This window comes from Thalassophryne amazonica, chromosome 21 (assembly GCF_902500255.1).
Source record: "Thalassophryne amazonica chromosome 21, fThaAma1.1, whole genome shotgun sequence".
Classification (NCBI taxonomy): Eukaryota; Metazoa; Chordata; class Actinopteri; order Batrachoidiformes; family Batrachoididae; genus Thalassophryne; species Thalassophryne amazonica.
The window spans coordinates 31,457,522-31,470,427 of record NC_047123.1 but is presented as its reverse complement, the minus strand read 5'-3'; the positions used below and the strand labels follow the sequence as shown (position 1 = coordinate 31,470,427).

Here is a 12,906-nt window from a genome sequence, read left to right as displayed (position 1 = left end):
AAATAAAGGAGACAACGTTCAACTACAATTCCCATAATGCATTTATATTACATTACACTTCCGTGTCATGTCGAAAAAGCATGCGTTCCCAGCAGCAAAAACCTAAAATTCAGTTTCTCCTCTGTGCATGAAAAGCGGATTACAAGTGGGATGCATGAAGTTTAATAAGGTAATTAACATTACAATTTTTCATACGGCAAAAAAAGTAGATGAGTAGTGGTGCGGAGGTTAGTTTAGCCCAAGCCAGTTTATGTAAGTAGTAAGTCTAAAACAGTAAATGCTATCGTTTTGTACATCTGTATCTTAAAAGTTCATATAAGCAGGACAAAGTCATTAACATCTGGTGGGCTATGATGCGCCACATTAGTAAAAAAAAAAAAAAAAAGCAAATTTGGTTAGGGTACATGTCTTTCACCTGCTGGTTGCGAGACCCCTCTCCACATGGCCAAATACACTAGCAGAGATAGAACGTGTGGCTGGGGATGACAGAAAAATCTTTCATCGGTACTGCAGATGACTTGGCAAACTCAAAAACACTGTTCCAAAATCTTTTGAAACATCTGTGATTTGATCATTGTTCCAAAGTCGACATGAAAACAACACATTACAAGCTGTGCTGCCACCTGCTGAGCACTGGCACCTACTGGACAGTTCAAGAATGTGCATCCAGAATGTCATATTCATTAAGGTTATTGTCAGCGCCTGGTGTGTACTAGGATTGTGACAATTGCAACATCTAAATTTGTTTTCCTTAAATTGCTGTACAGAAAATACATAGATGTTGATAGGGTGCTGACAATAGAGCTTGAAAATAAGTCCAACTACGGTGTTTCCAACCTGAATATTTCAATGTGATTGTTAATGTGTTCTTACATTATAAAATTAAAATACACCACACTGTGTTAACACCACCTAACGAAAGGAATTGTTAGTTTCAGCCTTGATATTATCATGTAAGTGTAGTCACGTACTTTGTATAAGTGTAATATTATCCACATTATATCCATTCACCTCACTGATTGTGCTGCATTATTGTTATGGGTGATATCTGTCTATGTATATACACCATCTAAATTTATTTTACAATTTTGCCTGTATGTTGATATGTAACCACTTTATCTACAGTAATTGTAGATAAAGCAACTTCTGGGATGGCTCATGCCTACACAAGGTAGTATATATGTTAATGTGCTGAGTATAACAGGACCTCAGTGCTGTTAAGGTCATTGAGGCATAAGCAGCTATAAGTGTTCGTCACTGTTGCCTCAGCTCAGGCAGAGGAGATTAAGGCGGGTACTTGGAGGTAACCTGGACCGTCTTTTTCTGCTCTTAATCTGCATAGGCGGTGGTACATACCTTTGAGCAAGACCCTTTCCAGATGGGATGCGATCTCAATCCCACAAATTAGCCTTCTGAGTCGTATTTCTCATTCAGCAGATCACATCGTACCTCTTAGGATGGATCTCGGCAAGGCAAAGCTGCTTCGGACAGGTGTCAATACTCTCCACCAAGCCATCCACCCCGTGCACGGGATAGCATGGACCGACGGCAAACAGGTCTGTCTAACGGTTCTCTACTTCATCAATGACCAGGTGAAGTTTGGTGACACCAACGTTATCGGGCAGTTTGAGCACGTCTTTGGGCTCTTCTGGGGCCCGCTGTGTTGCTTGGATTCCCCCGCATTGCTGGCTGTTCAACACAAGAAGCACATTACTGTCTGGCAACTGCAGCTCAGTGCTCTTGAGCAGAATAAGCTGTTGTGTACCCAGACGTGTGAGATGAGCGAGCCATTCCCCTTGCTCTCCCTAGGCTGCGTCTGGCATCCCAAGGTGGACATTCTGGCTGTGCTGACCAAGAAGGATGCATCTGTGCTGTTTTCTGTCAGGGTGGACAATAGGAGGGTCAAAGCAGACATTAAAGGTAGTGGACTCATCCACTGTGCCTGCTGGACAAAGGATGGCACCCGCCTGGTGGTGGCTATAGGTAGTGCTCTTCATTCTTATGTGTGGAATGACATTCAGAAGAGTTTGACCGCCTGCTCCTTCTGCCCCATCTTTGATGTTGGAGGCTACATCTGTGCCATTGAACCCACTGGAGAGGCTCAAGTAGCTGTGGCTACAGAGCTGCCTCTGGATAAAATTTGCGGGTTAAACGCAGGCATGGCCTTCGACCTGCCAGCAGAAGCAGAGTCCATGCGAGGTCAGGGCTCACATGTGATGTTGGCAGATGATGACAACCTCCTGGACTCCAGAAGAAGATCATTTGATCGGTCCTTTATGCCCATCTCAGGACCTCTAGACCTTACCCATATCTTGGCAAAGCACCGTCGCTCTGACCCCAGCCCCCTTATCCACCTGCGTCGCCGCGACACTATCACAGGTTCTGACCAGGATTCCTCATTCCTCATCCTGGTCACCTATGAGCGGAAGGTTACCACCACCCGAAAAGTCAGCATCCCAGGAATATTGGTGCCGGATATTGTGGCTTTTGATGCTCGTGGTTCCACAGTTGCAGTTGCTTCGAACTCTTGTAACATGGTGCTTGTGTATTGTATCACAGCCTCTGCCATGCCAAATATCCAGCAGATCTCTCTCCCGGCGAATGAGAGGCCCAAAGGCATCTGCTTCCTCAATGACAAGATACTGCTGTTGATGGTGGGGAGGCAGAAGTCCAATGATCCAGCCTTCCTCCCATCGTCTAACACAGACAAATATATTCTACATCTAATAGCCAAAGAGTTGATGTATGATGGCGAGCATCCTGCCACGCCACCTGTCTCTGTACACCATGCTGAATCCACTTCTAATTTTTGTGCAGGGATTAGAAGGCATTCAGAGCAACTATCTAAGGATGACAGGGAGCGTTCAGGGATAAAGGACTTGGTGTTGCCAGGCGGAGCAGTATTTCGTTCACCAGGCAGAAGGCGTAGGGTAGTGGAGCTGGTGGGGAACGAGGAGTCCAGCCCCGTCGCTGGTTCTGTGGACTTCTGTGATCGATCGTCAGACAGGGCTCAGTCCAGTTCCTCCTCCATCACGGTAGAGAATTTTGATATGGACCACATCAACCGTATGACCAGCCTGGCAGTGGCCGGGCAGGCCAGCAGAGATTCCAGCAGAGCAAGTTCCCCTCACTTCGAGCCGTCAGACAAGCTTCTCGGGGAGCCTACGGTGGCAACACCTTGTAAAACGTCCGGTGCTGCAAAGGACCGTGCGTTAGAGCAGCTTGTTCACAACATGGAGAGGCTTTTTAATCGCTTTTCAGATGTACAAGAGTGCCTGGCAGAAATCAGAGATTATACGCAGAATGGCAAAAAGACTCAGAGTGTCTACCCGAATACCTCTGAAGTCCCATATGTCAACGTCACGTGTCAGGTACGGCTTGGCCCAGTTTTATGATAAGACAAAATTAGCTAACGTTAAAGAGTTAACTAGCCTTCGGAGAGCACAACTTAAACTTGTCATTTACTGGAATTGGTTGATCTAGCAGAAATAGACAAGTGTAAGTTGGGGCAATAATTTAAGTAATTGAGATAATTTGCTGATTTGATAAGTTTTTAAGATGTTTTTTTTGCAAAAATCTCAAATGCCGGGGTTTGATGCTTCTGTCTGTTTTATCGAATTATAAATACAGCATCTTTTGATTGGCTGGACAAGGAAGTAATATGAAGGTGCCAACGTAGTCTATGTGTGCATTTTTCACTAGTTTCCAGTGTGATTAATTGAGATTATTCACTGCATTAATCAGTTATTGATATAATCAATAGTTGCAGAGCTAACTTCAGGTATAATGTGTTCAATTAGCGGTAATCATGTTTCAGCCAGCATTTGCCATCAGAGACATTCATAAAATTTTGCATAACAATCTGCATGATTTTCTTGTTTGCTGTTTCTTGACTATTTCCTTTGCGTGTGCAGAAGCAATTATCGGAAAATGTGTTTATTGATGAGCGGAGGCCAGTCTTGCTGTGTGATGGGAAGCTGTGTCTACGTGCCCTTCAGGACCTCTTCGGTCTGAACATTGTGGAGATGATGCACGGTACGTGTGGCCGACTTGAGGCTATTGTTTTTTTATTTGTGTTTGGTTTTTTTGGGGGGGGGGGGGGGGGGGGGGGGTCACGCTTATTTTTATAAGAAATTAAAGCTTTGGTCAGATTTACAAAGATAGATAGCTAAAACTCACAATAAAACGACCGTCTTTTCTAGACTGCTGCAAGTCTGTAGCCATGGGTGCTCCAGGTTTTGTCGATGTTTACTGCAGATTTTGCACAGTACTGATACATTAAAGCACAAGACCAGACTGAAGTATTACCACATGGAGAGATGTACTTCCAAAACCTCCATGTGTGAACAAACTTGAATAGTTTTGATCCAGTTTGGACCTAAGTTGGAATCATTGAGGGTTGACCAAGAACAAAATGGTCTAATTTTTGAGAAAAATTATTAAAAGTCAAAATCGCAGATCAAGGTCACATTTTGGACCTGAACCTTAAATATAGGGGATATAGTAGAATGGCTGTTCAGAGGAATTGCTTAAAGATAATAGCTACTGGAGTCATACATTGCCTTCCTGTTGGTCACATGACCGTTCTGTCGAATTCAAACTGGACTGGAGCCCGTACGGATGAAACATTATGGAAAGCCTTTGTTCGTCATGGACCCTGTAACTGCAGGGCATGAGTGGGCACATGTGGTTAAACCACCTCAGCTTATTATGGTGACACACCACTACTCAGTATTTTCTAAGTCAATAGTAGCACCTTAAAATCTTCCCTTGGACAAACAGGCAACCAATGGAGAGAAGCCACCGTGTGGGTGACATGATTAAATTTCCGAAATCTCACATTATTATGTGGCAAACCAGAAAATAACACATTTTGAAGGACACAAACAAAAGAATCAGTGTTTGGGTGTCTGCCATAAAGAGGAAAGGTCAACTCCCGGCAGAGTATCTGTGTTAGACAGAATTAGAAAAAATGTTGAGGGTGCACAGAACCATACATTACGCCCTCTCTCAGTGACCCTTCTTATTGTACGGTGTAACACGACACACTTCAGCTTCTAGCCTTTCCTAACCTGTGTAAGCTATAATTGGAAGTGATTAAAAGCCTAGGTCAGGTCAGATTACACTCTTTAAGAAGGAGCAGCTTAGTACTTTTAAACGTGTCGTGTTTGTTGTCTTGCATCGACCCACCGTCTTAAACTGGTGGGGGGGTGATGCCACAAAGATTATGCAGAACCAACAGTCTTCTGTTTTTCCAGGCCCGTTGTGGATTGTACTTGTGGCTGATGCGGATGGTTTTGTACCTCTGACGTTCAAGCCAAAAGAGGAACTTACTGTGCGGAATGGGAAGCGGAAAAGTACCCTACGAGCGCCTGGTAGCCCGGAGAACTCGTGCCCGTCCAGCCCAGTGCCGACTTGCAGCCCCAGCACAACCACAGAGGCCTCCACGTAGCACCTCAACGCACAGCACGGATTCTAACAGTCGCACAATTTGTATAATACATGTTTCATTCCATATTAAATCAACAAATACTCCCTGCTCTTCGATCTCTGATTTTAATTAAAAAAAGAAATTCAGCAAATATTCCATAGTTATAATAATGGACGAATCCAAAGTATAGCCATTAAACTTTGCATGGTGTGTGTTACATTTTGCCTGAGAATGGCAACTGCTTTATTTTTGCTGTTTTCATTTAATACATAAAACAATGACATTTTTAGTGGTAGTTAACAATGGCCGATATCAATTCAAGAATCAATGGTTAGAGATGCTGAAAACTGTCCAGGTGCGGTTAAAATGCCCCACGTCAACTGAACTGTGTAGGAGATTTGAGATGTTTCAAATGCACCTGGGCAATTTTCAAGATCACTCACCATTGATATTTTAAGTGCTAACAAGTGTAAATATTGTTGATTACTGCAGAAAATGTCATTGTACTATGTATAATATTTACAAAGATATGAGACATTGAAAATAGCAAACGATAAAGGACACGCAAATTCCAGGCAAAATGCATCACATGCCATTAAAGCAGTCATATCTCGGAAACTATCTGGAGTACTGAAATTTGAGATTTGTTAAAATTTCTATAGATCAATGCCAGCGCTATCGATGAGCCACTTCGGTAAATGCTAAGAGAAATGGCACTTGGCTAAAAATTTGGATTTTTTTAGCTATAGTGGTTGTGACCTTTTTCTTGGTCACAAACGGTTCTCACGAATTACCCTCTAGGTGTGATCATTGGGGTAAATATCTACTCAGATGCTTTTGATGACAACTTTGGTAAGTAAATTTGGCTGCTCATGTGGCTCAAGACATGATGCACCATTTAGCCACATTGGCTACGAATGAAAATACAGTTTTTGCTCAGTAGAACCTTTGCTAGTCAAAACCTGAGATCAGAGTGTGGGGAACTCTAAATTTTTGGAGATTTGACATGGAATGACCCACATCTGATAACTTAATGCAGAGCTCCATATGTGGTGGGTTTTTGCTCGTCTACCGACTTGAGTACAGACATTTTCGTTTTAGAGATCATTGTCCTGACACAGTCGTTCACATCGAGTAACCGTATGAACTTGTATTATGAGTAATAAAGAACTGATGTACGTGCACTTCAGAAATGCTCACATTTAATAGAGAAAAACTGAGTTGTATTTTTATTCTGAATAGTCAAATGTTAAATGTTTAATTTAGCCTTGTTATCCAAGCCTCTGCGGTGTCATGCATTTTTGATGTGTGTTCATAAGAACATGTTTGAAGCACTTTTTTTCTGCCTCCCGAGCTCAGTAACACAACGTAACACTAGAGGGCGCACTGCTCAACGCAAACTTTAGTGTCATTTTGCAGTTGGAGCCTTTAGAGACAAAAACACGTTTCATCTATGCACAATATCAACATTTATTCTTTCATATCAACCATTAATTATAATAATAATAATAATAGATAACAGTCCTATAGAGCTAAACAGCAATTGTTGATATACATTCATATAAATTAAGTAATACAATTTTATATTTACGATGACTATACAGGTTCATGTGAAAATTAAACTTTAAATCAAACTATTTCTCAGTGTAATGTACACTAAACAACAATCTCCCAGTTGCGTACTGGAATACGTGGCTTTGTTCGTTCGCGATTCCGGTCACATGATGTTCAGGTTTTCCACTGTTCTGGAATTGATGCTTTGTTTCCTGTGGAGAGACGTGGAAATCATTCCGATTCAGAGTTAGCAGCGTGCAGACTAACGATGGAGTGAAACATTCTTTCAACTTGATTCAGTTGAGTTTAAACTTGGTGCTGATTTGGAAACAAACTTTGTGGAACAAACAGCCAAGGACAGTGAGTGTATTTTGAGAAAAATCAGTTAAAAGTCACAGGCTGGGGTCAAATTTCTGGCCCAGTGTTTGCACATGGGGGATATTTAGAATGGCTATTCTGATTGATTTGATTTGCTGTTAAACACTAATATAAAAGCATTTTGTCTTTGTGCTGGTCACATGACTTTTGACCTGAGAGGTCAAACACAAAGTCAACTATTTAACCCATTTTGAAGCCAGTATGGATTAAACATGGTGGAAAGGTTGTGTGATAGTTTTGGATGCAACTGATCAAATGTCAAGGCCATGCAGGACTATATATTATATGGTGTTGTTGACACAATGCATTAGTATGAAATGTGTAAGATGTGGATGTTCCCCTCTCTGAGTGTCTCTTCTGGTTAATCTAGACTGAGATTGGAGCCACTCTTTTTTTTTTTTTCATAACTGTAAATTGTGCTTGTCAAGAGAAATTACTGTGGGTCCATATGGCAAAACCTCCTGCGTCCTAAAACTCAAGAACTGAAAAACTCTCGAAATCTAAATTTTATAGATTAATACTGAGAGGTCAAAGATTTGTCTGCCAATTTTTAAAAAAATCATGCATTTCTCACATTTATAAATGACTTTTTTTTTTTTTTTACTGAACTTTGGGTTTCAAATTGAAAATGTACAGAAGCCCCGAAATGCTCACACCTTCCATAAGATGGCGACAGAAGCTGTTCAAATCTGCCGCAAGGTCTCGATTGTTTATTCGTTTTCAGAAGTTAACTTTTGGTTAAAATAAGATGGGCTAGCAGGGGTGGTGGCCAAGTGGTTAGTGCGCTTGGTTTCAGTGTGGAAGGTTCCCGGTTCAAATCCCACCCCTGCCACATTTCTCCATGTAATGTGCGTTGTGTCAGGAAGGGGATCCGGCGTAAAACGTGCCAATTCAACATGCAGATCCACCTTGGATTTGCTGTGGTGACCCCGAGTGCAAACAAGGGAGCAGCCGAAGGGTCTTACTTACTTTACTTTAAGATGGGCTGACAGCCAAAAAGCAACTTACAGTTGCGTCCCCTGCCCTTATGGGCAATTTACTTGTAAACCACAAATGGGAAAAAAAAATTTAAGCCTCTATTTTAGACCTCGGTTACAAGTAAGTCCTGTATAAACCCTGACACCCACTGGTGCCTGTATTTAGCCTGGTTTTCCGTAGAATAAAGTGGATGAGAGTCTAGGACTCCCCCTGGATGGAGCACAAGTCCACTGCAAGTTACTGGGTAATGTGGGACCTTGTATTCTGTGTCACAGTGTACAGTTGTCAGACATGGACACTAACCAGTGACCTAAGATAGCAATTCGATAGGCAGAAAGTGTGTTCAGAGGATCTTTGGGTACCACTGAATGAGCGGTTTCTTCAGTAGAAGATTAACATTACATGCACTGTGGGGGGATGTTGGCCATGTGGTGCATTTCTTAGGAAATTATCCAGCACACAGGTGACCCCAATGGAGGGAAGAAGGCCAAAGAAATGCCTAAGTTTCACCTGGTTGTGGCAGTTAGATGTTACTATTTGAGATGTGGGTGGTTGCTTTTTGGTACCCAATGGACTGCATTTATATAGCACTTTTCCATCTGCATCAGACACTCAAAGCTTTACAATAATGCCTCACATTCACCCTGATGTCAGGGTGCTGCTATACAAGGCACCCACTACACACCGGGAGCAACTAGGGGATTAAGGACCTTGCCCAATGGCCTTTAGTGATTTTCCAGTCGGGCTGGGATTTGAACCTAAGCCCAACGCTTAACCATTACACCATCACCTCCCTCAATACCCAGTGTGTTTTGGTAGTGTGATGAATGTGGCGGGGTTGGAACATGCACCTTGTCGGATGGGCCGCAATTAGATTAGCAGATTAGCTGTCTTGTCCAAGGACACAGGTAGCGTAGCCAGGACTCAAACCCACGTCTACATATTGGTCACCCCACTCCTACCCTACTGACCTACGTGCTCTACACTTTAACGTAACTAATTGTACTAACAGGAGCATTTCTTCATATTGAATTCATGAAGGTTTTTATTCGTAAAGCTTTGACGGCTGCTCACCGTAGCTCCTCCAAGCAGAGTTTATTCCGGAGCCGCACTTCTTCATTGATGGGATAGAGGAAGAGGATCATTAACCCTGCAACAATGAAAGCCACCGGCGCGGCGCCGATCAGCAGCTTCAGAGTGTACACCACAGGAGCCGGCTGCTCGCAGGCGCCAGTGTCGTACCCTGCAAATCTGTACACACAAAGACACGCAGGCGTCACATTTACACCGGGTCTGAAAACCACGTGTGTGCTGACCATAACATGAATATTACATGAGATCGGGGTTTCATGCATTTGTGCAAGGCGTCATCACAGCAACAACACAAATAGAAAACAGCGATTTGTGGTGCATGTGTCACTTACTCCAAACAGAGGGTACACACGCCGAGCGAGATGCTAGCTGCAAACTTGGTAAAGAACACGTAGAAAGAGTAGAAGATTGCTTCGTGGCCTTTTGAATAGGGGTTGGCCAGCCTGAAGTCATCCACCACATCGGGCAGCATTGACCTAAAGTGGACACACACGGACGCAACAGTAGATCACAGAATGACAGCGTCTCGGTGCACCAGTCTGTTTTTGTTTTAAAGCTCGTCGGACCAAGCCCCAAAATTTGATCTTTACATATAACCGTCATGAGTTCATATTGACAATATAGGCTCTAGGTTCAATTACGAACCAGCTGCAGTCGCATCCAACCACCATCAGATGGTGTAACCACAACTGGAATAAGTACAGTGTGTTTGATGCAATAAGCAAATTCAAATCATTCAGTTATAAATATTCTGGATGCTCTGTATTGAAGTAAAAAAAAACATAAAAATCTTGTAAGATCATTTAGCAATAACTAATATGCATATTAAGTAGAAAGTTGACATGTTAGTAACAGAGAAGAACACAAACATCTAATTTTCAACAATATTTACAACTTTCAGTATTTGTACTTCGGATTAGGGTTCGACAAAGCAAATTTTATTCGACTGATTTATTGAAAAGGGAGGGGCTTAAAGGTGGTGTTAATCACACACAATTAAATTAGATTACATAGAACTTCATTGAATTGAGGTTCCAGCAGCATTGTATAGCAGCACACACGGTAAGAAGCACACAACTGCAAGGTTAGACCATTTCATAAAACCGCTAACGGTCAAGAATCAAGAATAGAATATTTTGCCAGAAAGTATTTGCACAACATATATTGTCTTGCAAACTACTACAAATCATTTTGATTGTGTTTTAGACTAGTTCAGTAGGGTAGATGTTTATAAGGATGATCAGTGGAAGCAGGATGCACCTGAGCTCAATTTTGAGCTTCATGGCAAAGACTGTGAATACGTATGTACGAGTGATTTGACTCGTACATGTGATTTCTTAGGAGGGTTTTATTATTATTATTTTTAATACATTTGCAAAAAATCTCCAAAAACCTTTCACATTGTCATTATGGGGTATTGTGTGTAAAATGTTTGGGGGGGGGGGGGGGGGGGGGAGTGAATCTCGTCACTGCCACTATTTTGAACGCTGTTTTACTTCCACCAGATCGCTGCCCCAGTTCCCTTCTTGTCAACACACTGGACAGGAATTTAAAAGTAAGGAATCTAACTTCCTGATGGGAGGTCAGGATGAGTCCTGGAGATTTAACGCTGTTTGAGCCACGCAGACTAGCAACTCATGCTTGAGCAGGAGGGTCTAGGGGATTCCTGCGGTCATTTTTGATTTCCCTTCGGGACAATATGTTGCGTCTACCGAGCTTAAAGTGTTTAATTATCTTACATAACTAGTTTGGATGGTACCACGTGATGATGTGAGGTCTACTTATAGCACTGCGATAAACTGTCGGGCTAAAATTACAGCGCTAATAACATGATTAGACGATGAGCAGCGGGCGGTCCCAACAGCCACAGGCAGGATAAATAATTGGCCTTTCCAACATAAATAAGTCCGCTTGGGAGGCGCCTATAATTTGGGTTCCAGGGAAGGGACGAGAGTTGAGTGAAGAACCGATTCAGGCGTAAAAATGAGTGGAAACCACGAGGTATAAAGATCAAGGCATCACATCTATGACTGATGCGCCCATAGTGCACTCGGGTTTGATGGATTTTTTTTTTTTCTTCATTAAATCAGATCATCGTAACACAACAAGCCCAAGATACAGAACCGACAAAAGGTTAATGTGGAAACTACTCGGACCGCCTGTCTCTGCATTTCTGTGTTCGTCCTTACCACGGCAACAGGAGTGAGGCAGCCACACTGAGTCCAGAGGAGACAGCCACAATGTACGCCACCACCACATTAGGGATGACCACCAAAAGCATACTGAAGGGCATGATCCACTGGAAAGACGGAGCAGAAGTCAAACTTAGTATTTCATTTGTGTTGAGACGGCACAAAAAAATCAAAAACTTTCCAACCCGTCTTGTCTACATCTACAGACACGTACTGTCAATTTAAGAGTTGCCAGTTAACCGGCTTTTGTCTAAACTACGGGTGAGGTGACATCTGGAGGAAACCCACATAAACACAGCAGCAACCCGGAATCATCATCATGTCAGGCAACTGCACAAACAGTGCAAGCAACGAAAACAAGGTCTGGACTCACTGCAATTCCGAATAAAGCTACTATCTTCTTTCCAAATCTTTCCAGGAACCACTGCCACAGCGGGATGCTTATCACCGCAGACACCTGTGTGGTGACACGGATGGAAAAAAATCAGCCGGCAAAGTTAAACATCATTTGTTTCTTCAAAATAGTTGCAGAGGTTTGACAGAAGCCAGCATCCCTCTGCTAAAGTTCAAAAGAACACAGCTTGCAATAAATGTATTTTTTATCCATAAATAATTATCTTTTCATCAAGGTTTGTTTGAAAAAAAAATATTAATTTGTCAAGCAATACATTTTCAATGTTGAGTAATAAAATAATTTAAATTGTTGCTCGTTTATTTTTTTTTACTTTTTATTTTTTTACAAGGATTCCCCATAAAGTAAAAGGAATTTCAAACTGCTAAGACAATTTTAGCATGTTTCATTTAAAAAAAACTGAATTAATACATTTTATTTTGTAATTTGTGGAGGTTTGTATTCAACAATTAAAAAAAAAACATAGCTTCTAGTAAAATGGACACAGTTAAATGTAAATGTGCTACATGTTCAACTTTTGGAAAATGGAAAATGTGTGTTGCAATGCAAATAACAACTAGAATGACATCACTACGCCGTCCATCAGACTTCTGGTTAAGTTTCTGTGGACATTGTGCTTTTTTTTCCACTATGAGATTGTTATTCTAACATTATTAGCTACTGAATACTGACCTTTGATCCTGAACTTTAATGATGTTTGATTCCGATCGCTCATCTTTGATCAGTGACCTTTGTTCTTGGTCTCTCATCGTTGATGTTGAGTGGTGACGTTTGATCTTAACAATTTTATCACTGATCTTTGTTTCTCATCACTCATCTTTGATCAGTGATCTTTGATCCTGATCGCTCCTCTTTGATCAGTTTTTTCC

At 41.9% G+C, this 12,906-nt stretch overlaps 2 protein-coding genes across 5 annotated transcripts in view; one reads left to right on the top strand and one right to left on the bottom strand.

Moving 5' to 3' along the window:
- Nucleotides 1-53: 53 nt before the first annotated feature.
- wdcp (WD repeat and coiled coil containing) lies at nt 54-6,632 on the top strand. Of its 2 annotated transcripts, XM_034162030.1 has the most exons (4): nt 54-169; nt 1,438-3,371; nt 3,915-4,035; nt 5,259-6,632. In XM_034162030.1, the coding sequence occupies exons 2-4, from the start codon at nt 1,458-1,460 to the stop codon at nt 5,450-5,452; spliced, it is 2,229 nt and encodes a 742-aa protein (XP_034017921.1). In that variant the 5' UTR covers nt 54-169; nt 1,438-1,457; the 3' UTR covers nt 5,453-6,632. The 2 variants fall into 2 exon arrangements, with proteins under 2 accessions (XP_034017921.1, XP_034017922.1); XM_034162031.1 differs by lacking the exon at nt 54-169 and having other exon boundaries at nt 1,276-3,371.
- A 249-nt stretch (nt 6,633-6,881) lies between these two features.
- Nucleotides 6,882-12,906, bottom strand: part of mfsd2b (major facilitator superfamily domain containing 2B) — a 33,053-nt gene continuing 27,028 nt past the window's right edge. For 2 of the 3 annotated variants that reach the window (XM_034162309.1, XM_034162308.1), the window contains 5 exons: nt 11,999-12,082; nt 11,623-11,732; nt 9,766-9,909; nt 9,416-9,592; nt 6,882-7,197 (listed from right to left, as the gene is read on the bottom strand). In XM_034162309.1, the coding sequence (XP_034018200.1) occupies nt 7,149-7,197; nt 9,416-9,592; nt 9,766-9,909; nt 11,623-11,732; nt 11,999-12,082 (564 nt within the window). In that variant the 3' untranslated portion in view covers nt 6,882-7,148. Of the gene's footprint in view, nt 7,198-9,411; nt 9,593-9,765; nt 9,910-11,622; nt 11,733-11,998; nt 12,083-12,906 lie in introns of those variants that run through there. The other variant, XM_034162310.1, reaches the window with a different exon arrangement.